This window comes from Gekko japonicus, unplaced genomic scaffold (genome assembly GCF_001447785.1).
Source record: "Gekko japonicus isolate JY-2015 unplaced genomic scaffold, Gekko_japonicus_V1.1 scaffold1769, whole genome shotgun sequence".
Taxonomy (NCBI): domain Eukaryota; kingdom Metazoa; phylum Chordata; class Lepidosauria; order Squamata; family Gekkonidae; genus Gekko; species Gekko japonicus.
This window is the reverse complement of record NW_015170940.1, coordinates 294,200-321,121: the sequence shown is the minus strand read 5'-3', so window position 1 is coordinate 321,121 and position 26,922 is coordinate 294,200. Positions and strand designations below refer to the sequence as shown.

The 26,922-nt window shown below is 43.8% G+C and overlaps 1 protein-coding gene across 1 annotated transcript in view; it reads left to right on the top strand.

The window, feature by feature from the left end:
- Window positions 1–26,922, top strand: part of CACNA1A (calcium channel, voltage-dependent, P/Q type, alpha 1A subunit) — a 345,585-nt gene that overhangs the window by 61,007 nt on the left and 257,656 nt on the right. The window contains exons 2-3 of the mRNA XM_015418872.1: window positions 21,852–21,957; window positions 23,343–23,482. Coding sequence (XP_015274358.1) covers window positions 21,852–21,957; window positions 23,343–23,482 — 246 coding nt within the window. The remainder of the gene's footprint in view (window positions 1–21,851; window positions 21,958–23,342; window positions 23,483–26,922) is intronic.

Below are 26,922 nucleotides of genomic sequence, written 5' to 3'. Positions count from 1 at the left end.
ATGTGGTGGCAGTGTTGCACATTTCAGCACTCTGCTTTCCTTCGTGAGGTATGGGAAGGGGAAAAGGAGATCCAGTAGTGAAGAACCTGGGGATCATCAGATAGAAAAGAGGCTGGTGGGGAATGGGCTTCTTTACCTTCTTATTTCTTATTTTCCTTTTATTTTAAGTCTCACTTGGCTTCAGCCAGACTTAAACACAAACACTGGTTCAGAGCAGAACAAATATGAATCTTTGGGTGACCATAGGCAACAATAAGAAATTCTATTAGAGAAGGCATATAAAAACCCAGAATACTATAATACCACAATTGGGGACCCGCAAGAAACTTGTGGGGCAGTTGTCCCATTCCTCACACCTTTGCCTCCTCCCCTCTCCCCCTACCTCTCTCACACCCTTTCTCCCTCCTGCCTCCCCTTTTACTCTATCACTCCTTCATGCATGTTACTTCCTCTCTCTTTCTGACCCCTCATCATACTCTTTATTTTTCTGCCTCCCCATTTCACTCTTTCTCTCTCTTTCTGCCCCCACCTCATCACTCTTTCTCTTTCTGCCCCCATCACTCTCCCAGCCTCCTGCCTGCTTCCTCCCCCACCCCACCCCACCCCACACAGCAGCAGCAGTAGCAGTGGTGGCAGTGCTCCCAGCCACCCACCTGTTTCCTCTCCCCCCACAACAGCAGTGGCAGTTCTCTGGGAATCACAACGGATCTCCCAGCTGCAGAGATCGATTTACCTTGGGGCTGCCAGCTCCAGGTTGAGGATGGAGCCTTGGGACAGTGAGGCTTGGGGAGGGAAGCAGCCTCAGCAGGGTACAATGCCACAGACTGAGCCCTCCAACGCAGCCATTTTATCCAGGGATCTCTGTCACCTGGACAACAGTTGTAATTCTGGGTGATCTCCAGCCCTGACCTGAAGACTGGCAATGGTAGTTCTCATGGAGAAAATGGCTGGTTTGGAGGGTGCAGTCTATAATGACATTATAAAGGTAAAAAGTTTCCCTTGTTCGAAAGCCAATCAAATCCAACTCTAGTGGGCGGTGCTCATCTCTGTTTCCAAGCCAAAGAGCCAGCATTGTCCGAAGACTTCTCCGTGGTCATGTGGCCAGCATGACTCAATGCCAAGGCCCATAGAATGCTGTTACCTTCCCACCGAAGTGGTACATGTTTATCTATTTGCAATTTCTTGCTTTTGAACTTCTAGGTTGGCAGGAGCTGGGGCCAGAGACAGGAGCTCACTCCATCACACGGCACTGGGGTCTCAAACTGACAAACTACAGACCTTCTGGTCTGCAACTCTGCGTCTTAACCTCTGAGCCACCGCGGGTCACATTAAACTGGCATTATCCCGGTCTGTAGTGCATGACCGCATTTTGCCCCGCAGCTTCGTGCGATTTTCCCCGTGTCTACTCAATCCTGTTTTTTTGAGGATTGAGTTGATGCGGGGAAAATCGCACGAAGCTGCGGGGCAAAATGCGACCGCACAGCAGTTTGTGTGAAATTGACACACACCATTGGGGCAAAAGGGAGGAGTGAGTGCGGAGCAGCGCTTGTGGGAAATCACCCTCAGATTATTTAGCCATTCATACTGCAGGAGGAATCCTCCGCAATCCCAGCTCCAGTTCTGCTTTTGCTTCCTCCTTTCTCTCTCTGGCTATCAGCCAGTCTTTCTCTCACTGTTGATGCAGCAGGGCCTGGAGTAGATCTCTGCGGCAGCCATTTCAAAAGCTATGGTGGGGAATTCAACCCTCCCTGAGCTTTTTTTTAACTTTTTGGGTTTTTCTGCAGACCCATGGAGTCCCTTGAGTCTGTAGAAAAACATGTTAGGGAGAGTGTGCCCTCTGTTTGTTGAAAGAAGTATCTGCATGCAGAAGAAACTACTGAGAATTAGATATATAGATTGTCTGTGGCTTTTCTTCCTGCAAGCTTGGGAGTTAGTGATGGCCTGAACAGAATGCTGTGGTGGAAAGTGCTGTCAATTCATAGCTGACTTATGATGACCCCATAGGGCTTTCAAGGCAAAAGACATTCAGAGGTGGTTTGCTATTGCCTGCTTCCACGTCATGACCCTGGTATTCCTTGGAGGTCTCCCATCCAAATATTGGCCAGGGCTACCCCTGCTTAGTTTCTGAAATCTGACAAGATCAGGCTAGTCTGGGATATCCAGATCAGGATGAATAGGATACTACTTCTGGAATCCTTTTCCAATGGCCTTTCCCAATATTTCTACCCCTCATAAGTTTGTCTAGAGACGTACTTGCATGAGTTGTTCTTGCCTTCGACACTCCTGCTGCCAGTTCCAAGAAAAGTGATGTCTATTGATTCTCATTTTAAGGGGATGTTTTATGTGTCCTGGCCCCTTTATTGTTTAATTTATATATCAACAGTATAACTTCTGCTGCCTCTGCCCAAGTCTGCTATTCTCTATCCATTGCTAATGTTAACGTTTCTATCCAACTTTTTGCTGATGATTCAGTTCTCCTATTGAGAACATCATCAGGACTGTACTCTCTGATAGAGGCTTTTATCTCTGCTGATAGTTAACTATCAAAAATCCAAGATTGTTGGTTTTGGGGGGAAATATCATGTACACCGCAAGTGGAAAATTCATGGTAAGGATATTGAGGAGGTCCCCTATTTTAAATATTTAGAGGTTTGGTTTGACCAGAGATTAACTTGGTCAGTACAAGCTGCTCATGTTAAAAGATTGGCTACAGCAGCATCAAATATTATTTGTCGTTTCTTTTATTCATCTGGGACTCAGTAAATCCCAAATGCCTTCAAACTGTTTAATGCCAAGGTAGCTGCGCAAAGTTTATATGGGGCTGGTATCTGGATTGACAAAATAGGGGAGTCCTTGGATTCGATTCTTCTTAAATTCCTATGTTCCACCTGTGGAATTCCAAATTGTGTAGCAGGGGTGGACCTCCAAGCTGAATTGGGACAACCATCTCTTGAAGTTCAGGCTTGGTTGAAGGCTTTCTCCCTTAAAGTTAAAATTATACATTTCGACATCCAAGAGGGCTACCTTGGCTTAGTCAGTTTCCTACTGGGATAAAGTTGTTGAGCAACATCTACAACTCCTCGATCTTTCCTTAGACTCCCTTTATTCAGTTACCAGACAGGAAGCCATGAGAACGATTAAGAAACATCTATTCAAGTATGATTATAACAGCACAATCTGAAGAGCACAACGTGTTTGTTCTACCCAGTTTGTTGGTATTCTTCCATCTGGAGAGCTTCCCAATTACTGATCATATTTGACTGTTCCTCACTATAGGTGTGCCTTTATGTTGGTGCCTTAATGCCTTACCATCTAGAGTTGTGCAAGGGAACTATCTAAAGATATCATACTCTAATAGAGTATGCAACTGTGGGGCAGGTAGTAAAGACACCCTGTATCACATGACTTTTGAATATAACTACTCTTCTGAGCTTAGAAATCTTTTAATTCTTCCATTGCTCCAAAATATAGATCATATGGAGACATTACCTCTTTTATTAGAAGATAATAGCAGACCTATCACCCTTTTAGCTCCAAAATTTTATGCATCTGTGATAGATTTTCACAGCCATTCAAATAGGGTCTAGCTTTTTCTATATTTTAGTAATCTGCTTAGAACTAAGTCAAGAAACAGTGAAAGAAAGAAAGAAAGAAAGAAAGAAAGAAAGAAAGAAAGAAAGAAAGAAAGAAAGAAAGAAAGAAAGAAAGAAAGAAAAGAATCTGTGGCCCACACTTGCCTGTGATAGATAATTCCTTTCCATTTACAGGCTGCTCACTTCCAGTCTCAGACATCCAAATCCCATGAAGGTTGAGATGTGCTTGAAGCCTAATCACCTTACTGGATCTGACCAAGTGTCCACCCAGTAGTCCTACATCCAGTATTAGCCAACCCAGCGCTTTTGGGGACTTACAAACAGAGCACGAAAGTGATGACATTGCGCTCTTGTTCCTCCCAGTATTAGGTACTCAGAGGTATGCTGTATGCGAGCATGGAGGCTTCATTTAGCCATTGATCTCTATGAATTTGTCAAATTTAATTTTGGTATTTTTGTCGTCCCCCCCCCCTTTTTTGGTGCAGTTGACTTTGTTGCATGAACAAATTGCCTTTAACGTTACCCTCTTCTCTACAGTCCTTTTAAGACATGGGCTGAGACTGAGTAGCGCTATGGGGAGGGCGAAGAACTGCTTTGCAGTGAGATGCTGTAGGGTCCTGTTGTATTGATTAAGCTCCCGGGACTGCTGCCAGTTGCCTCTAGGATTAAATCAATACAGTTTGCAAAAGTAAAAGCTTCTCCTTGCTGGAGACACAAAATATTGGAGCTTATTTTTTTAATGATAAAACTTACAGGCAGGGGACTCTTCCCAGTAACTGCCCAAGATGTGGGTTAATTGGGGGTTTAAGAATGGGGCACATCAGCAAAGTAACTGTCCCAAAGGGTTAAACTGCACGGGTTGCAGAGCTACATGGCAGCACAGGAAGGAAGGAATCAAATTCACTTTGAAAATAATTTATATTGGCATGCCAAGGTATACAAGTGTTTCTCATTATATAAGAAGGACAGATTTCTCAAGTATCTGTCAGGTAAACTGGTTATAAAATAATACTGTACCAGGATCTGCAACTGTGCAGCTTACTGTTAACTTTGGTCTTTTCCTTCAACTAGTTTTCCTTCAAGTTCAATTAGTTCTTGTTCTTGCTGTTTGAGCATCTTTCTGGAATTTGTTTTGTTCTACTGGTCTTAGGGGAACTTAACCTAGATAATGATGATATATAGACCTGGAATTTATTAGCAAACAGAAGGCCTATTTGCATTGTACTTTTCTCCAGGTTTTGAAGATGCATAAGTCACTTCTGTCTATGCCTATCTAGGGGGAAATGTGAAATATTAGCCCACGGGCCTTGCTCATGTGCACTCGTGGGTAAGAGCTGTCTGTTATACCTTTGCATGTTTTTTCCTTCCTTTTTTGGATATGCAAAAGTATGCATTTATTTAAAATTTTACACCCTCCCTCTTGCTCTCTGTGGCTCACAAATTAATAAATGACAATAAAACATCATAAAAATACAAACACAGCAGCAGAGCAGGAGAAAAGATTAACTAAAGCAACACTTGTTCACTGTTAGCTGATGTCAGATGCCTGCATTTTATGCTGGGGAGAAGGAAAGTAACACGGAGTATTGTCAGTTTAGAAATGGGGTTTAAAAGGTATCATATTTTTAGAAGTGGTTCCCACTTCATAAAGTTTGAGAACAATTGATCTAAAGAATTCACAAGTGATAGATACTATGGAGTTTATTTGATCTTAATTGAAATATTGGACTGGATGGCCTGATCCAACATTGGCTTCTCTTATGGTCTTATGTTTAAATCCTAAAGGAAATCTGATAATACTCTCCAACAACAAATGCAAAATGAAGTTTGGGTGCCCTTACAGTGTGTGTTTGAAGATAGACTGTTTTCCCTGGGCTTTGAAGAGAGGCTTGCAGTTTCTGTGTGAAATACGTAGATGGCAACTGGACTTTATAAGTGAAGAGGCAACGCTTTATAAACAAGAAACTGAGATGCATTGCCCATGTATTGGTTCATCTGGATAGCAAGAGAATGACCAGAATTCCAAATTTATCACATGTCTTCAAATACACAAGATCTTGTTTGACCATTTTCAACCTCTGGAATTAGTTGAATGACATATAGCCATGGCGTTTAGAGCCACTCTCCTTGTTTCATCTTTTATCCATGTGAGGCTCCCCCCCATATGATGCAGGCAGGTCTTCCCAGGCCTCAGAAAGGGGACAGGAAGGGAAGTTGTTCCAACTTGTTGCTTCTCTGTTCCCCAGGTCAACAGCTAGCTCTCTCTGTCTTGCTCAAAACGGTGTCCTCCTCTCCTCCTTGGCCTTTCCCCCAGAATCTGCCTTTAAAGGTCCAAATAGCCCTAGCCCTTCCTTGGGCTGAAGTACCCTCTCCCTGACAGAGCAGTGATCCATTCCTCCACTGCCCCTGCTACTGGGCTGCTGGATGACTTCTCCCCCACCCCAGCTGCCCTTCCTCCTGTCCCACTGGCTATTCCAAGGGCTTGGCTGGGGTAAGCTGCTGACCCTCAGTCCCTGTCCCTGCTTTCCTTTCCCATGGCTCTCCCAAGCCCAGGCCCAGCTGCTGTTGGGCTTACTTGTCCATATGCAGGCTTCTCTCTTGCTTCTGTCCTAACTGCAAAGGCTGGTCCACTCCAGTATTGATCCCCAGCCAGTTCTTCTGCCTGTGCCTAGAATTGTGGTGCCAGGTAAGGGTCCTGTATGTCATCTCTGGTGCTCCTCCCCTGCCATAGCCACATGGGTCTGCCACCCCAGGCCTGATGCTGTTTCTAGGGCCTGTGTTGTTGCCTGAGAGGCTACCAGGCTTTCTGTTGGTGGCAGTCAGGCCACTGCAGTTTTACTGTCCCCAGAGAGGCTGGAGGTCACCGCGTAGTCTCTGGTGCTGGAAGCACAACTACTAGGGGCTGCACTGCCCTGTGGGCTGGCAGTCACTGCCATGGGAGCCCAGCAGGTTGTTGTGACTGCTGAGAGCTGCGCCACTTAGGATGCTTAGAGGGGTGGGGCTGCTGGGAGCTGCGTCTCCCATGGTGGCAGTTGAGAGTCTGTTGCTGAGTCCAGTGGGCAGACACTCCAGTTCTCTACTAGTTTGATATGACAGTAGTCTTAGGACCCAACTAGACTGGCAGGGGGGGACACCATATATTTTTTATTCACTTCTGCCTACTCTTGTGTAAAGTGGGGGCTATGAGGATCCATTTTTAACACATTTTTTTTAAAAAAACAGAAAATACGAGAGATTGAAGCTAAACCTTATCTCCTCCGCCTTCTAATTTAACAGAAGTGTTGCTTAATGTGTTTTTCTTCCGGCCCATCTCATTTCTAGTATTGGCACCAAGCTGGGAGAAAATTATTTAAACAGTGAAGCACCGCAAAGTAAGGAGGGATGGGCAAAATTTAGTTTTCTTTGTTGATAATATCTGTTTTCTGTAACAAATAGATGCTTGCAGCTCCCACTGTACATATAATTAGGTACACTCAGGAATAAATACATGTAAATCACATCTAGTTTTACAGTTATTTTCATTCAGGTGGGTAGCCATCTTGGTCTGAAGCAGCAGATCAAAGTTTGAGTCCAGTGGTACCTTTAAGACCAACAAAGTTTTATTCCAAGTGTAAGCTTTTGTCTGAAGAAGTGTGTCCTGCACACAAAAGCTTACACTTGGAATAAAACTTGGTTGGTCTTAAAGGTGCCACTGGACTCAAACTTTGTTCATTTATTTTCATCATACATTTTGATTTCTTCATACAAGGCAACTAACAAAAGTCACCATAATAATGAGGAACTTTCCTAATGTAATATGAAAGTTTGCAAGTTTGGTTTGGTGACCCTTTTCCTTTACTTTCAACCCAAGGATCTATTTACCAACTTTGTATGCATCCATTATATGATTATAATAATATAAGAAAACTTGGCATTTCTGTGGCAGTGTTAAGTATTCACCCTTCTTCACACCCATTATCTCAGTAAACCTTACAAAACTATTACTATCCCTATATCAGTGGGACACAGAGGGATAGTGGCTTGCATAAATTCATAGCTGAGCTGTGATTTGAACTATTTATGTATTTATTTACAAAATGTATGCCCACTATTCTCCCTTAATCAGGGCTACCAACACAAGTAGCAGATCAAAACATAAAAATATAACTTAAAAACCATTAAAACAAATAAAACCACATAATTCAAACACTAAAACCAAGTTAAAATCAGGGCCAGACCATCATAGACAAATTTTAGGCACTTGCCTAGAGCACCCGCTACTGGTGGGTGCCATGCTGGCCTGCTGCCGCCTGGCCCCTCCCTCGCCTCAAAGCCCTGCCTGCGCAGTGTGCCGTGCACGCCATTCCACTCATTGCCTGGCTGCCTGTGTGTCTCAGTGCCTGCACAGCGCAGCCAGTGCTCCTCCTTCGTCATCACCGCCGCCCCGCCCGACCTGGCCGGGCCCTGCCCCACCCCTCCCTCGCTCGCCTCACCAAACAAAAGCACTGCAGATGTGCGCTGCTCCACTCGCCCGCTGTTCCTCAGTGCCTGTGTGCATGTACTCTGTTGTGAAGCCACCAAGGCAGAGCACGTGCTGCACACACCACCCATCAGCCACCCACTGCCACTTCGCCACACCACCCACCCAGTCGTGAACTTGGAAGGAGTCTGCGCCCCCGGCCCCTGGAATTTAAGGTTTGTTGGGCACAGCTGTGAGGGAGAGCCTCCCCACCCCCCAGATGAAAGGGGCTCCTCCAAGCCGCTGGGGCTGGCCTCGCCTTGTCCTATCTGCCCTTCCCCGGGACTGGAGTCGACAAGTTTGGCCCATGCTGCTGCCGCCGCAGCCAACTGAGACTCAAGCAAGCCCTTTCCCTGCTGCCTGGGCCTCCCTCCGGGTGCGGGAGCACCCTGTGGCCTCGCGGTGGCGCTGCTCAAGGAGGGGGCTGGCTGTATCTTCCTAAACAAGTGGGGGGGAAGGAGCAGTCCTCTTACTCTTGTGCGCTCTTCCAGTAGAGGGGGACTTCTCCTCACAGTGCAGGATTGGGCCTCATGTACCAAAATTCTAGGCAAGCACACAAACTCATGAGCACACAATGAATTGCCTGGAGATCAGTTTTAATACCAGGAGATCTCCAGCCACCACCTGGAGGTTGTATAAATATAAAGACACTCCGTGAATGAATTACAAACATAAGCAGAAAAATTATATTGTATGAAACAATTCATTTTGAAATCTTTGTTAAAGAACCCGTGTGTGTAGGACAGGGGGGAACCAGCAGGATGGGGGGTACATACCTCCTCCTGCTGCTTCCTCCTCTGCCTCCCCCCCCGCGAGTATCGCGGGTCCCCCCTTGTACTTTTCTATATTTGAGAAAAAATTATTTTGTTCAGGTTGTAATATAAAGGTTTTCTCAAGTTCTGCCATATACAAATTTGCAAGTGATGGTGCAGCTGCACATGCCATTGTGACTCCTTTTGTCTGTAGATAAAAATCAGTATCAAACCATAACAATCTCAAGAAGACTCAGTAAGAATTGTGTAGGCGGAAAAGGGTTCTGTCACTTTAACAAGTTGAGTTCAACTACGGCCATGCTTCTTCATGTGGGATACTAGTATATAATGCTTGCTTGAACATCAAGAGTTAAAAGAACAGTCCCAGCTTCCATCTGAAAACCCTCAATTGTTTTAATGAAAGTTGTTGTGTCTTTCAAATAAGCTGCTGTTTGTACAACAAAAGGTTGTAAGAATGAATCTACATACTGAGCTAAGGGCTCCAGTATGGAGTTTTTTCCAGATACAACTGGTCGTCCTGGTGGTGGACGTTGTGCTTTATGTATTTTAGGAAGGATGTAGAAAACTGTAGTTCTAAGGTTGTTGTTAATAAGAAATTTTCCAATCATTTCATCAATATAACCTGCCAAGTGACCCTCCTCAACTGTAATGGAAATAAGCCTTTGAATATGAGATGTTGGATCCATATTAAGCTTTTGATAATTCAAGGGATCCCCTAGTTGCTTGTGGACTTCCTGCAAATAATCCTGCTTGTTTAAAATCACTACTACTCCCCCTTTGTCAGCTTCCTTGATAACTATACTTTTATCATCTTTTAAGGATTGCAAAGCTAGCCACTCCTGATGAGATAAATTCTTAGGTTTATTTTGGAAGTGATCCTCTAATGTTTTAATATCTTTTAGTACCATATGGTCAAAAGTGTTTATTGAAGCATCAAAGATGCCAGGGACAAAAGTAGACTTAGGACACTATTTACATATTTCAGTGTTGGGAGAGTCACCAAACAATTTTCTTAGCTTTATCAGTCTAATCAACTTATAAACATCCACATGAGTTTGAAATGCATTATAATAGGGTGTTGGCACAAACCCAAAGCCTTTTTTCAGTACTTGTTCTTATATGGGAGTCAGTTGTTTACAAGAAAGATTAAAAATTAAACTCTCCCCCTTCTCCCCCGATTCCGTCTGCCACTCCCTAAAAAACGACTCTGATTAGGTTCCTCATTATTACTGTTTCTGTTTCTTAAGCGGCTTGAATAACGAGCTTCCTCTGTGGTACTAGAATCAGTATCGTCCCCCGATGTATCTATATCTGTGTAAGTTTGTAGAGGGTTTGCCCAAGAAACTCTTTTTGGCCCTTGATAGGAAGACCACCATGTATAAATATTACCAGATGTATAGTCTCTAGTATCTCTGTTGAGTTTTTCAGTCTTTTCTGCTCTTGTTTTAGACTCAAAGTTTTTTACTTGGGCTTCCAAATCTTTAATTTTCTGTTCATAAGTAGAGGAAGGATTTTTATCTTTCAAAGTTGTGGTAGCCAGGTCAATATCAGCTTTTAAAGAAGTAACCACTTCCTTTGATTTTTTAATAATCAAAAGCATTAAGTCATCTGCACATTTATTCAAAATTGTTGCCCAATCTGATTTTAAAGTTGTCATCATTCCGGAACATAGCAGGGGGGTTGTATATTCTTTACCCTCGAGGTATCATATTGTCTCTACAATATTGAGTTAGAAAATTAGCATGTAGTTGAACACGAACATTTTTTCATCATAAATAACAAATTGTTCCAATTTATGTCATTGTTATCTTCTTCAGCTCCTTCCAGAGTGCCCAGTCCACCATATAAGCAAGTATTGCATCTTTTCCTCATTTGAGAACATTAATCTACCATTCTGTGCCATTGCTCTCAGTAGTGAGGGGACTTCTGCTTGCTTTGTGCTTAAGCACTACCTCACTGCCTCAGTTTATTATCTACAAAATGAGAACAGTGACCTAGATCAAGGGGCTCTAGTGTGGATGACTAAAATAAAGTAATAATAATTTGTCAATGATGGAAGGTGAAATCATCACACCTGCCACTTGCATATTTAAATATTGTTTCTTGCAAAATGAAACAGCCTTGCATATTTTGAAGCACAGTGGCTCTTTATTGCATAGATGGGTCAGTGTATCTTGTATGATCTGTCTCCTGCTCAGTCCTGTTTTTTTTCTAGCTGTTACACAGACTGTTTCACTAGTGCTCATCCCAGCAGCTGTGATTCAAGTGTCATCCTTGTGGTTTGGCCTACAAATGCTGCCATGCAAGCCAAGAAAGGCCACACAGAATCTTTCTTGCAAGGTCGCAGCCTGAGCAGAGGTGAGTGGCTCAGTGAGGAGCTGGCCAGCGTGCTGAAATTAGGTTCAGCACCAAGCAGCTGCCCTTGCTAGACAGCCATTTCTCAACTTTGATGCCTGTGGGAACAGAGGCTGGGCTGAGTCTCTTGCTTCCTCTGCTTGGTTTTATAGCTTGGCCACGCAAAATTTCTCTAGAATTCCATGCACACACAATTTAGCAGCCTTGTGCCAAAAGAGAATCCAAATGTCTCTAAGAAATGTCCACCATGGTATCATTGGTCCTTGTGCCAACATCACTTAATAGAGATAGCACTGCTTCTGCTGGCACTTCTGTTACCTTAATCTATTGCTCTTTGGGTCAGAGGGCCAGTATGGGCTCAGCTAGTGGTTTTCAAGGATTAGAGAAGCTGTCTGAGTACGCTCGGTCCACTTCCAAAAGTCTATGCCCATAGAACAGCCAAATGGTTGATTTTAAGTCCCTCTGTGACTCCAAGGTGCTTTCACACATTGCGGAAGATCATCCTGGGTCTGCCACTGGCACTGCCAATCCTGACTCCCTGACAGGTTTCCCTGTATGTTATAAATACTTGCAAGCACATTTGTTGTACTAACATTTTACGTCTTAGGTGTGTATATGGGAATGTGAGAAGAGGTGCTGTGGTTGCAGGCCTTGGCTGTGGTGGAGCTGTATTCAGAATGCTTACTGAACCTGTTGGCTTAAATGTTCCCCTATTTCTTTCTCTACTTTGTATTTTAGATAAAATTAATCAATTTATTCTAAAGGTTCACCCTTTGAAGAGGTAGAGATCTTTACGCTGCATACATATGTTTTCATTGTGTAAAGGTAACTGGCTCCAGGGATCTAAGAAAACAAGATTATATATACAGAAGGAATTTTGAAGTTTGGTGTGTACAGGCTCCTGAGTTCTTCTGTGGCTTTGAGAAGGAAATGGGAACTAGTAATTCATAGGTGCTAGATCCTGGGGGAGAGAAGGGTGGCAAAGAATAATTTTTAAAAAACCTTGGATAAAATACTGTTTTGCCAAGCACATTCATTTTCTGTATGGATTTTTTGTATGGAGGAGCATTCTGTCCTGTGAAACCCCATCTGCCCAGGCACTGTTGGGAAAGTCTGTGTGTAAGAGAACGGGGGAGTGGGTGCTGGTACTCCTGAGTGAGTAGGAATAACCAAAGTATGCTGCTGATCACATAAAGTCAGCCAGTTATTGCATAATATGCTGTGCCTGCAACCATCTCTTTTTAGTCATAGTGGTTAAAGAATTGATTCACCCACCCTACTGATCTTTCAGTGCATGGTATAGTGTGGCATAGCTTAGTGGATATGAAGACCTGGTAGGATTTATTCTGGAATTACTGGCCTGATCTTGTAAATGCAGATCTTATGCATGTTCTTGTTAGATATAGGGGAGAAATGTATATTGTGTTTTGGAGCAAGAATCCAGGACCAGGGCTGCCCCTGCGTTAGGTATCCCCCCCGCCCCCCCCGCCCGCCCTTGCCTGCATTTTTCTGTGCCCTTCCCACTCTTGATAGCCCCTCTGCTGTGTGGCCCCTCCTGCTCCCCCAGAGAATAGGACAGGCTCTTGAGACTTGGAAATTAGGGAGAATGGGCTGGAGTGCCTGGGAGAAGAAAGGGAAGCTTCAGTGCAATTCCGAGAGGGCTCTTTCCAATCCTTTCCCCGTTCAAGGAACTGGCTGGTGTGTTCGTCTCCCCTCCCCCTTCACTTTGCGTCCCCAGCTCTCGTTCTCTCTCTCTCTCTCTCTCTCTCACCACCACCGGATCCGCTGATTCAGGCCTCTTTCCACGCAAACCAATCAATGGGCAGGAAGGGCCTGCAGCGGGCTCCGTGTCTCAGCAGCTGACGGTGCTATGCTGCTGCGAGGCAGGCGGCGCGCACTGCAGTCTCAGCTTCTCTTTCCCGCCCCGAGAACTGGGCCGGTCCCAGCGGCACATTTCAGCGCCTGTCTCCGCTGCTCCACTTTTCGAGCGTGGTAGCCTGGCTGCTAGCTGGGAGCGCTTTAACCCCCTTGGTGCCGAATCGTAGTGCTACTGCATTGCATGCCCGGCGAAGAGCGGGGAGAGGGGGAGAGACAAGCAAGCAGGATTTGGGAGGCTTATATAGCAGTGGCCTGAATTGCGGAGGGTTGTTCCCAAGGTCTAAGAGTAGGAACAGCAGCGGATTTTTGTTTCCAAATACAGATATTTGTTTGAGAAAAGGCTAATCCAGTTGAAATCTCTTTTTGTCAGTCCTTAATTTATCTGCTTCAAATCTGTTTGCACCAGGGTGCTTTAACGTGGAAGTTGTGCTTCCTCATCCAGCTGGTCCCAATGTCTCTGAGCAGGTCCAGTGCCTGGTTTTTTTGCACACTAGGCAAAGCTACCTCCACCACCACCCCCCAGCTCACCACTTTTCAAACATAAATGCATTTTAGGAAGAATAAAAAACACAAAATTTGAAATTGTTTATTTCTTTTTTAAAAAATTGTGAGAACAAGTAATACAATCTCTGATTTTCTCTCTCAAACAGAAAAACACAAATCACAAAGCATTTTGAAAAATGCTGTTAATTGTGATGTTGAAATTTAAGTCTCTTTAATGTTTCCATTTCAGGCACATCAGAATCTCATTTTGCAGGGTTTTTCTTTAGCAAATTTTGTTACCAGTTCCTTCAGGTCAAACACTGAAGCTTCAGCATGTTCAATTGAAATAGTTGGAACTGATAGATAAAACTGCCGTGTCTGGCACCAGTATAGTGATGTAAATCAGCTTGCCTTCCTGCAGAACTAGTACGCTGAATATGAATCTTTAGGGTTGCCAACCTACAGGTGGGGTCTGGAGATCTCCTGGAATTGCAACTGAGCTCCAAACTACAGAGATAAGGTCAATGGCTGCTTTGGAAAGTGGAGTCCATGGCATTATGCCTTGCTTAGGTCCCTCCTGGATTCAAGTCACTCCCTGCTTCCCCTCCCCCCATTTCACCCGCCTCCTCAGTAGCCTTCGGGTGAGACGGGGCTGCAGCCAGCCTGGGGTGGGGGTGGGTGGGAGGGAGAGGTTTCCCTTGCCGAGAGGGGCACTCATGCCCAGAGTGAAATGGCCTCAAGGCTGCGGTTGCTGCAAACCTCCCCTCTGGGGGCACCCACCTGCCCATGCCGCCAGGCAGAACTCAGGACATGGAGCAAGCATGGACGGCTTCAAAAGAGAATTAGATAAGCATATGGAGCAGAGGTCCATCAGTGGCTATTAGCCACAAGGTATAGATAGGGGCTCTGGGGCAAGTGATGCTCTGTCTTCTTGGTGCTTGGGGGGGGGGTCAACAGTGGGAGGGCTTCTAATGTCCTGGCCCCACTGCTGGACCTCCTGATGGCACTGGTATTTCTGGCCACTGTGTGACACAGAGTGTTGGACTGGATGGGCCTTTGGCCTGATCCAACATTGACGTCTCTTATGTTCTTATGTTCTTATGAGCAGTCAGGGGCCTATGGGGGGGGACACGGTGGGGGGGAGTGCTGGTGGGGAGGGGGGAAGAGAGCCAGACTGGGGGACAAGCCCTGCCACAGCTGCCCCCTGCTCTCTCTGTGCCTGGCTTCCCTCCCAACGGGGCTGTCGTGCCAGCAGACACCCAGCAGCAGCCCAGACTGTCCGTGAGGCACTTTTTCACAACCTGCTGCAGGGCCAGCAGACAGACAGACTCCTCTCATCCAGCAAGGCAGAAGAATGGGCAGTCAGTGGCTACCAGCCCAGATCCCGGCTCGCTCGGACTGTGGCTTCAGCCCGTGGCAGGACCTGCCCCCAACAGGCTTGTGCCAGGAATCCACCCCACGGTGGCTTGGGGGCCAGCTTGGCAGCCAATTGCCCTGAGGGGAGGCACACATGCCAGCCCGCAGGCATTCCAAGGAGCTCCCCCCGTCCCCGTCTCTGGCGAGAGGCAGCCAGGGGAGCATATGGTGGTCGTGGAGGGGTGTATGTGGGCGTCGGTCACCTCCAGGCCCAACAGTGCCACAGACAAGCAGAGGATGTCGTTGGTGCCCTCAAAGATGCAGAAGATCCTCAGGTCTCGCAGGGGAGGGGGGCAGGCAGGCCAGCGTGGGGCTTTTTTTAAAGTAACACCCTAGGCAACTGCCTAACCTGCCTCTATTGTCACATCGGCCCTGTCTCTGAGAGATGAGCACTCTTTGTGCATTCAGAGACACTCTTCTCTCCAACCATCACCTGGGAAGCGTTGAAATTTAAACTATGAGTTTACAAGGGTCCATGCTCTTGGGCTTTACACCATTTTTTTGAAATAGATAACACGTTCATATTTGTGACCTAGTCAGTTTTCTTCAATAACACAGACTTTGGATTCTTTAGCATTCATTTACATAGATAATCTGCAGAGGTACACCTTTCTCAGCCCATTATTTCCGTTCTTTTTTTCACAATCAAGTTGCAGCTGACTTAGGGTGGCCCCATCGGGTTTTCAAGGCGAGAGACATTCAGAGGTGGTTTGCCATTGCCTGCCTCTACGTAGTGATCCTGGGTATTCCTTGGTGGTCTCCCATCCAAGTATTAATCAGGGCTGATCCAAGATCTGGTGAGAATGGGCTAGCCTGGGCCATCCAGGTCAGGGCATCAATGGATTTAGAAGGGTATAACTCTATTTAGGATCTCACTGTTGGTCACTAGATTTATTGTTATTACTTATTTATTTCACTTCTATACCTCCTGTAGCCAAAGCTCTCTGGGTGGTTTACAACAAATATAAAACAATAAGGTACAATAGATAAAAACATTAAACATAAAAAATTAATTTAAGATAACATAAAAATATTAAAGAACAACAGACCTGGCCCCCCCAAAATCTGACCCGAATTGGACTGGTGCATAACCAGGGAAGTCTTTAAAGGCATCCGCAAAGAGGGCTGTCTTAACCTGGTGCTGAAAAAAATGGCAAATTTGGAGCCGGGCAGGCTGCAGCAGGGAGGTTGTTCCAAAGATGAGGGGCCACCATCAAAAAGGCCCTTCCCCTAGTTGACGACCACCAAGCCTCTTAAGGGGTTGGCACCCAGAGGAAGGCCCCAGAAGTTGAGCATAGTGTCCAGGTAGATTGAGGTTGGGAGAGGCACTCCAACAGGTATTGTGGTCCCAGGCCATGTAGAGCTTTATAGGTTAGGACCAGCACCTTGATTTGGAACGGGAAACATACAGGCAACCAATGCAGGCGGGCCAGAACTGGTCTTATATATTCGGACCTCCAGGTCCCAGTTATTAATCTAGCTGCCATGTTCTGCACCAGCTGCAGCTTCTGAACTGTCTTCAAGGGCACCCTCACATATAGTGTGTTGCAGTAATCAAGTTCTGAAGATTGCCAGAGCATAAATTACTGAAGCCAGGCTATATCTCTGTCCAAATAGGGGCACAACTGAGCCACCAGCTGAAGCTGGTAGAAAGTACTCTGAGCCACAGCAACAACTTGCCAAATCTTTGAAAACAATTTGTTTAATGAATTACAAGATCTTGAACAACTGTTTTGTAAATTTCCAGAAGGAATGAAAGAGTCTTTACATTCTAAATGACAAATTTGCTGACTTTAATTGATATGCATAGCCTGTCCATGACATTTTAGAAATATCTGTGACAACTAAGGAAGCCTAAACCTCCCATTCTAATACTTTTAAGCCTGTCAGCAAGATCCCACCCTGTCAAAAAAATGCAACCCTGATAAGGAAAGATGGAGATTTCTGTGGCTGGAGCAAAATTCACACCAAAGTTCAAAGGCCTGCTCTTGGATAACTGAGATTAAACTGAATATAAGATGTATAAGAGCATTTCTTGCTGTTACTTCTTATACGTTATCATAAACAGATATAGATGCTCCTGCGGAGTAACATCTACAGTCTCAAAAGTGGAGATAGGGACTGCCCTCCCTTGACCTAATGAAATTATGCTCCTGTTTGTGCTGGTAGGCATCACCTCATTCACCCCCTCTGTACTTTCCCTCACTACACTCTCACAAAGAAGGTTAGATGACACATCTTCATTGCTGCAAATATTCCACTGCAATTCAGAAGCAGGCAGAGGGGGAAGACAGAATCAACTGGGCTTTGGCCATATTAATGGGCAATTTATTAATGATGTCAGGATCATGTAGTGTTCTTGCTGCCATGCAAATGATGTGGTATCACAGCTATAGGTGCTTGAAAGATGCACCAAAAGAACTGAACACATGTATGCATGAAGAGGTGTCATGAGACCAAAGTACACTGTTCTCACATTAACACAGAAAATACAGACAAAAATAAACTGGAAACAGAGTACACAAGAACTCTATAGGCTGAAAATAGTAAGTGGAAACAACATTGAAACTACTCATACAGAGTACCAAGCACAAAGGAGAAGATTGGGCAGCTGACGGCACCAAGCTCATGGGAGAGAATAAAGGGCAACTGTAATGATTCCTTGTTTTATGAGGGTGTGTGTGCCTTTAAATGCTTGGTTGGAGTGCATGGTTAGTAGACTAGAGTGATTGAGAGAGAGAAATGTGCTGTGATTGGTGGATGACAGAGTGTGGGAGGGGTTTTTGAAGTGAATCTGTGTGGGTGTGTCAGTGTGTCAGTTATGAGAGACAGTTAGAAAAATCGTTTGGAATTGTTCCCTTAGAGAGTTAAGTCAGTGAGTGTTCAGTTAGTTCTGAGTGAGTTCTTAAAGAGTGCAGTATATATGTCCTTAGCCTGTGTGGCTGACTATAGAAAAGAGTGGCTCCTGTTAATGTTGGAACTGAGTGTCAAAACAAACAAAAAGTAGAGGAAAAAAGACTCTGTGTGTGATAAATTTGATAGAGAGGACAAACTGCACTTTTTTTGCCTGGAACTGCAAAAACATCTGCAGAACGAGCAAAAGCAGCAGAGGAGTACAAATGCAGGCATAGTGAAAACCATCCCTGCAGAAAACATCTGAGACAAGCTTCATTTATGCACCACTTTTATCTCTGTAGTTGGGCACTTCAGAAGCAGAAAGTCACAGAAAACCCCAAAACTTTCTCTACCCCTCATGGTATTCAATAGAATTCTTAACTGATGCAGCGGAGACTCTTGTCTTCGTGATAGTTTTGACTGTAGGAAGCACTTCATGCCTCACAGCTCCTCATGATTCAGACTTCCATTGGAATAGAGATGGTAATGAGTATCCACACCAGTGACCTATAGGGAGAAGGGGCTGATTTTTTTACCCAGAAATGAATATCATCACTCAACAAGATTATAAAAATCAGGCGCTCATTACTCCACCACATTCAGTAACAAAAATACCATAAATGTGCATTTTGTATGGAACAGACCAGCTGTGGTCCAGATGACCAGTTGTGGAGACAGTAACTATAACTGCTCATATCCACGCACTTTTCTGCTTTAATTTTTTTTCCAGATATATTGATGATCATCCATGTCAGTGTAAATTGTATTAACTGTAGACTGGTTTTAATGCTAAAAGAAGTAAAATACTCTCATCTAATTCAGATTTTCTACTTCATATTGGAGCTTCATAAACCCCTAATGTTTTTAATACTCCTAGATGTGGCAAAATGGGTTAAATACTGTCATTGCCACAGTGCATGGTGATTGGTTCTTTCTGTTCAGATTAGTTTAAATTAATGATAGTATGTCATTAGTGGAGACACTTTGCAGTTGTTCTACAGTCAGTAGTGGGTGAGTAACAAATGCTGTGCCCTGACCTGGATGGCTCAGGCTAGCCCAGTCCCACTGGATTTTGGAAGCTAAGCAGGGGTTGATCCTGGTTGATGTTTGAATGGGAGACCACCAAGGAAGCCCAGGGTCACTATGCAGAGGCAGGCCATGGCAAACCACTTCTGAATGGCTGCTGTCTCACACACACTACATAATCCACTTTCAGTGCACTTTCCAACTGGATTTTGCCAGTTCACACAGTAAAATCCAGTTGGAAAATGCACTGAAAGTGGATTGAAAGTGGATTATTTAATGTGTGTGACCACAGCCAATGTCTCTTGCCTTCAAAACCCTATGGGACTGCTGTAAGTCAGCTGTGACTAGACAGCACTTTCTACCAGCAACATATGCTGCATGTAAGGTTCTTTGAGTATTGATACTATGCTGATGTTTGTGGTGGTACTGGCTTAACGGGATTCTAGCTGGCTTGCAAGCAGAAGTACGATAGACATTTTAGCTAGACCCTAAGACCAATTAGGGGACCTTTCTTGAAGAGACAGAAAATGGGGGTCTTTACTTGTACTCTCTGTTGCTAAAAATCAAATAATGATTTTTACTGGAGTAGCTGCTAAATTCCGTTAAAAGCGGAACTTAAAAGTGAAATTTGAGAGTGTGCAGAGCAGACTCACTCATCAAAACTTGGGAGGGCTTACTGATAACCTTCATCGTTTTGATCAGAATTTGTTTACCTTCTTTGCATTGCCATGCCTCTAATATTTATCATTACACAGTCCCTGATGTTTGCATGTGTGTTCCTTTCCTTCATAGTTCACTGCTTGGTAGTCTCATGATGACGGTAGATGCAATATTAAAGCAAAAGTTGTAGCAGGTACTTCACCCCCTGATAAAAGCCCCCTTCCTTCCAAATTTCCATCTTTACATGATATATATGTATTTCAGCTCTAAAATTTTTAAAAGAATTGCAAAACAGTTTCAAGGATTGCGTAATATGTATGATCGATGTGGCAGGTACAAGCAGCTGGTTATTGTCCACAGTGCAACAAACTTTGCTTTACCAGAGTTTATTCTGACATTTGAGTGCAGGAAGTTATTTGCTTCATGGAGTAAATTACTTCATGCTTTTTATAATTAGAGTTCAGATATCTATAAGTGTTCTCAGCTTTGATATAAAGTAGTGCTATGAAGAAAGGATGAGTTTGCAAGTTAACCGCACAAGGAAGTATTGGGTAAAGGAGTTCTAGTTAGATATATATTAACCAAATAGGAGTGAGTAGTAAAAGAGAAAGTAGTTGTGTATGTGTTTGCAGGGCTGCCTCCTTTTTATGGCTTCTGTGCCTTTTAGTGCAAGCAGATGAAAAGAACTGGGAGAATATGGAATGCTTCATCTTTTAGTGAAAGGTTTCATTGAACAACCTGGGTGGATTTTTGAGTGGATTCAGAAAAGGCTGAACTGGATCATTTGACTAAAATTCCACCCCAGCCCCATTAAGGTGACAAGTCTAGTAGTGTGCTGTGTGAAGGGTGCTCACTGTAATCTACACAGACAACTGAGCTGTTCTAGAAATGCCTGTCATTATGTACTTTGGAGCAGATAAGGTTGAGTTGTAGTTGCATCCAGAAAATAACAACATGGTCAGGTGACCACTAGATATTAAGTAGGGCTCAAAACTGTAATATACAAAACTAGGAAAAAGGCCCATTGTGGAAATAAATACAACGGCCTCTAGAAAGAGGCTCTGGGTGGGTGCCCCAGCCTTGGACACTCAGTGTCAATTTGCTGTGGTGACCTCAGCAGAGTATAATGACACTGAGTCCACCATTTTCTCCAGAGGAACTGATCTCTGCTACCTAAAGAACAGTTGTAATTTTGAGTGATCTCCAGCCCACACCTGGAGATTGGCAACAATGGTTCCCCAGAAGGGAATAGTTGGTTTGGAGGGTGGAATCTATGACTGCACCTGTCCGAGGTCCCACGCCTCCTGAAACCTCACCCTCTCAAGGCTCCATCCCTCACATCTCCAGGAATTTCCCACCTGGAGTTGGCAACCTTATCTCCTTCCCAGCCAATCATCAACCTACCTTTATTTCCCCCTCACTCTTCAGCTTTCCACCCCCTACACACCTGCAGCCTCTCCCGTGCTCTGAAGCCCTGACTGCTATGTCACATTGGCTGTCATATGGGGGCCACCTCAGCAGTATATAAGGATACAGAGCCCACCATTTTCTCCAGGGGAACGGATCTCTGCCATCTGGAAAGCAGTTGTAATTCTGAGTGATCTCCAGCCCTCACCTGGAGATTGGACACATTTTACCTCAGAACAGCAAACTGTTTAGAATGTTAGAGGCAAAAGCCAATCAAGTCGCATATGCAAATGACCTCTGTGTTCCGAGGCAAAGGCCAATGAGGCTGCATATGCAAATACCCTCTGTGTTCTGACTGGCTAGGGGGGGAGAAGAACAGCAAACTGTTTAGAATGTTGGAGGCGAGACTCAAGCAATGCAGGCAGTGGATAGGGACAGATTCTGAGTGACACACCAGGGCGCCAACCAATTCCGGAGCGTGTGGAATGTTCTAGAGAAGTGCCACCACCATTCGGCTTTTATTTATAAGGGAGATGGGGGGTTATTTCTAACAGTGTGCAGGAAGTTTCATGCATTCCTGGTTGGATTTTATTTTTACAGAGTGATTAAAACAGTGTGTATTTTCCATGTCTATAAACCAGAAGAAAACAACCCCTACATTGACTAAAATGCATATTTGATTTTAAAATAGTTCTCATGCACTTTAGACTAAAGGATGTTCTTATCCCTTGTGACAGCACCTTTGGTGTGTATCTAATTAAAATAGATCCTATTGGCTTCAGGAGCATGAGATATAGCAGAACTCTTTGGTTTCACTGTATCCAGAAGCTCAACCTACATGCCTGACTTTCCTTAACAGTTCCTCACTCCTTTTGAATACATGATTTTAGCAACCATTATAGCAAACTGCATTGTCCTTGCTCTGGAGCAGCATCTGCCTGATGACGACAAGACACCAATGTCAGAACGACTGGTGAGTACAGGTGCTTTCCCCTCCTTTTATGGTGAAATTAAATAATCAAAGAAACATGGGGGCCCTTTGTCAAGTTTCCCTTCCATAAGGTCTAACACCGTGTTCTAACATCATTACACGATGCAGCACTTGATGATGTGGAAATAGGTGGTCAAGTCTTGAATGGGGCAAGGAATGGAATCTGATGGCTTCCGGAAGCTCCATGGGGGAATAGGGATATGAGTTGGCTGTTAGCTGTGGTAGTTTGTGTCAGAATGGATATCCCAGATAAAGATAAGGAATGGTTTTCTGCTGCATTATCTTCTGCATGGATCTGCTTCATGTTTTGATAGTGTATTGAAAAGCAGAAAAATGCCCACAGAATTTAATCAGAGCCAGAATTTATCCAGTCAGATACTTCTTAAATATCTGAATCTGGGGAGGATTTGGTGAGGCTGAAAATCAAGATTCTTGGGCTCTCTTTTCAGCCCAGGAATAAAGACTGGAGAGACCAACTAAATGGTTGTTCCAGACATTTAGATAATGTTTCCCATCAGTAGAGGCTCAGTCAAAGTATGCCCCAGTCATGTTTATCATTTGTGCAATATTCTCATAGGCCTCAGTCCAATACCAGTAACTTAATATATCTTCTCTGTGTAACCGACTGGAGAGGATAGCCATGCTGTTCATCACCCGTATTTTAAAAATATCTATATATGTGCAGTCCAGCATATGAGAGGGTAAATGTGATGAACAGAAGAATTAAATGTGAACTCTGAGAGGTTGGGGGGGACAGGATGAGAATTGTGTGGTTCTTTACTAATGATATCATAGGTGTATACATGCAGCAGACAGTAGATCCCTGAGATTGTACAGTGGATTGTATCAAACTGTAGACAAAGGATTACCATTTTAAAATGATTCCTTATATAAAAAGTCCCTACAAATGAAAAGCTTGTACATTGCCAAGAAAGGTTGTAGCTCTATGTTATATTTGTTTTCTTACTTGCAGGGCATTTTCACATAGGGGAGGATTCAAAAATTTAATCTACTGTCTGAAATGTAATGCAGCTTTTCCATTTTACCATCTCAGAACATTGCCAGTTTATTCTGCTGTTTATATAAGCCAAGCCATAGGCAATATTACTTAGGTGCCTGTGATTCTTGGAACTGCATTCCTTCTTGCAATCACAATAGCAGTAGATAGGCCGTGGGGGGGGGGAGACGTATGGTCTATGAGTAACAAATGTCCATTAATTGCACCGTAAATAAATAGGGTGGAAAGGTTTTAGAACTCTTGTAGCTCTCCATAGCCTCCTTTCCCCACCCCTCTAAGATAATATGTGATCATTCTATTTCATTGATTCATTCTATTCTTCTTCTCTTTTTTTTGCACTCCTTGCTAGGATGACACGGAACCATACTTCATTGGAATATTTTGTTTTGAGGCTGGAATTAAAATTATTGCCTTAGGATTTGCTTTCCACAAAGGCTCCTACCTAAGGAATGGCTGGAACGTGATGGACTTTGTGGTGGTTCTCACAGGGTGAGTAGCTGGTTTAAGTTACAAATTGTTGCATCAGTTCTTTTAATTTTAATTTCCGTTTCCCTGGATTCTGTTTCCTTATTGACAGAGATAGAGGTTTCATTAGCATGAGAGTAGGCCTGACATGGGGGTTTCTGATTTGGATTCCTGCTGTGGTATATTTTAGGATGAATCACTGTGATCGTAGAGGACCGTAGACCTCTGGTGTGATCAAGACCTCACAGATTATTTTAAACATATACAAACCAGGAAAACAAATGATGGTATAGACATCAGTCCTACCCCTCATACTTTTTTCAGGCTGTCCATCTTTTTAAAAAAATTAAGTATTATAGGTGGATATATGTATGTGTGTATTACATGTGCATATATGTGTATACACAAACACAGAAACAGATATACAATCATTCTTTACCTTATTCAAAAAAAATTGCAAACGTGTTGAAAACAGTTGCATAACTGCTCTGGAGATTTGTAGGGAGATAGTGTTTTGATAATGTCACCAGCACTAGCAAGTAGGTACCAGCTATGGCCAGTTTTTTCCTACTTCAGATTGAACCATGCTAAGCATTTGCAGAACCAGTTCTTCCGTTTTCTCAAGACAGCAGAAGGTGAATTTTATCAAATTTAGTGGGGCACTTCCAGTATTACCCTCCTCTGCCTCTGCATCTCTTAAAACACTGCATTTGACTTCGCCCTTAGAGCAGGAGAAATGAGAAACATATCAGACTGAACATTTTCACTTTTCTTCATCTCTCTGGATCTAACCTGTGCTGCTCCCATCTTGCCCATTATATGCCTTCAGCCAAAGGATTTATCTGATCAATCAGTGTATATATGGTTCTAGGGCACTGCAATGTTACTGGACTCTGTAGCTTTACGCATGGCACATGACCATGACATGCTGGATCTTTGTGTAACAGGTACAGTCTGTCTGCAGTGCCGTGTCCTCACACTTTCCTGGTTTGCGTTGCTTGTTCCCTGCTGCTTCCCAACCTGCTCGTATTTCCTAAAGTGGGAACAAAAGACTCTTCCCGATAAAGCAGAAATGCTATTGCTGGTGGTATGTTCTCAGTACCCACCCTGGCTTTCATTTGCAATATGTGCTTAGATTTGAGGCTCCCTGTTTAACAGAGAAAGAGAGTTCTCAGCTCTTTGCAGTGTAGTGTCACTGCATATTGTTGCTTCTATCCCTCTGTGCCTCTGTGTTAGTGTCTTACATGTTTTAATCCTGGCATGTTGTCTCTTCATGTGGTGGCTTGTTACACTGTTGTATATATTGTAGGGATTCGTTGTTGCCCTGATGAAATCCCATCATGTTCCCGTTGGGCTGGCCCACATTATCTTTGAATGGAAAGTGAAAATATTTCCTTCCCCAACTTGTCACCTCTATTACTAGGTAGTGTAGAATTCAGCCAAGACAAATCCAGGTTCAGATCCATTCTTAGGAAAGACATTCATTGGGTAGCTTTGAACAGGTCACTAAATCACAATGATAAATATAAAGCCAGTTATAATGTACTTTGTACAGTAAAAAAAAGTGCTATAGGGACAGTAAATAATGATGTTGCAAATTATACCTCCAGGGAACTGAAATTCAAATGCAGCTTCTGTTCAGAGATAGTTTCCCTAGAATCTTTGCCCTGTTCCTCTCTCTTTCCCCTCTTTTATATTACCCCAGAAGCAATAATTTATAGAGTACTCTCAGAAACAGTTTTAGAGTGCATGCAACTAAGGGTCACCTGATGCTTGGAATCTATATTCAGATCCCCAGGTATGTAATTTAGCTTCAAAAAGGAAACATTGGGGCTTTGGTTGAGGGCATGGTCCTGACGGAGGGAGGACTGTATCTTTGGGCAGGAATTCCTTCCAGGTGCTGCTTTAAGAAAAATGCAGGTACAATATGGATTAAAGCAGCTGGAGGTGGGGGCATTTCCAGACAGGAAAATGTTATAAGACGGGAGAGTTAACTGCCCCATCCCCAGCACTGCAGCTCTGATCCACATCATGCCCCTTCCTTTGCCAGTGCTTTTTGCAGCTAAATCTAAACACCATCATGTGCCTTTGTCCCTGAGAAAATATTAGGAGGTTGGTGATATCCTTTTCATCATGCCCCTAACCATTCTGAGTCGTCTTTCTCTGACCCTTGATCATCCTCTGTTTTGTAGGCATAGTCCCATGCTCTGAAATTGCTTTGATGTGAACATCTGAAATACATGCTTTTTAATGTATATATGTTTTGAGTGTCATCTGTCCTCGAGAGGTTGTGGCTAGGCAGTGGGTACAATCTATAAAGAGAGGGAGATTCAGTTCTATGGATTTCAGTTGGATTTACGGATCTCTACCTTTCAGTGAATTGTATTCATTGAGTCTTTTTTATGTCTATTACCTTTACATCATTCCTGTGGGACAGGCATCTTGTGGGCAAGTCATACAGAGCTTTTTGGCTTTAATATGAGCAGCCTGATCATTTACCGAGGACACACTGGCATGGAAGACAACCTCTGTGAAGCAGGCAGTACAGCACTTGTTCCTGAGACTATGGTGCTTGAAAACAGGTTTCTTGAGATTACAGAAATCTCTGCTTGGCTATATAATCTGGTTAATACTGGAGCTTCTCCACAGGATAGCAGACTTGCATTCTGGAATGCTCACGCATAGGCGGGAAAGTTCTGTGTTAACTAGTCCTGTGTTATATTGTTTTATTGTAGCCTTGGCTTCTGACTGGGGCCACAGTAGAAGTTGTCCAAAGCTCAGTGTTTGGCTTCATTATGTTACCCATTTCCGTCTTTGTGGCTACCATGGTTGCTGCCTACATAGGAAATAATTAGATTGTATCTGCGGCTTCTGGAGTTTCATGGGTGAAACCCCGATAACTTGTGGTGTCTTTTCAGTATGCCACTCTGGGTTTCTCAGGTTGTAGTGAAGAGCTTCTGCAAAAGAGGTTGACTGAAATACTGCTTTGTGATGCCGCTTGAATGCAGTGTTTTAAATATAGCTATGCATTCCTTGAGGCAAAAACAGCGGAATAAGAAGGTTAAGAGCTAAACTAGACTCCCTGATGAAGTCCAGGGTTTTTTTTGACGCTGATGTTGTAAGCATCCAGTCTTTACCAATCCCAGTCTTAACTTCATTAATTTAAAGTAGATTCTCAGTCGGTGGACAGTAACCAAACAGACCATGCAAAGAGTCCTGAATCATTAGATCTTCAGGTTGGTTCACAGAAACCCAAAAATGTGCTTTTGTGTTTTTTGCAGGGTTATTCCTAGATTAATTCAGGTTGCTTTAAAGAGGAAACAGAGCAGTGTGCTAAGATGTGCAACTGCATTAGTGCCATAGCCCAGGGCTCAGCTTTGGCAGTAAGAAACATTTTGGACCCAAAAGATTATCCTGCCAGTTCAGAAAATGCAAGAGGTACAGCTCTCCCAGGAATGTACTGA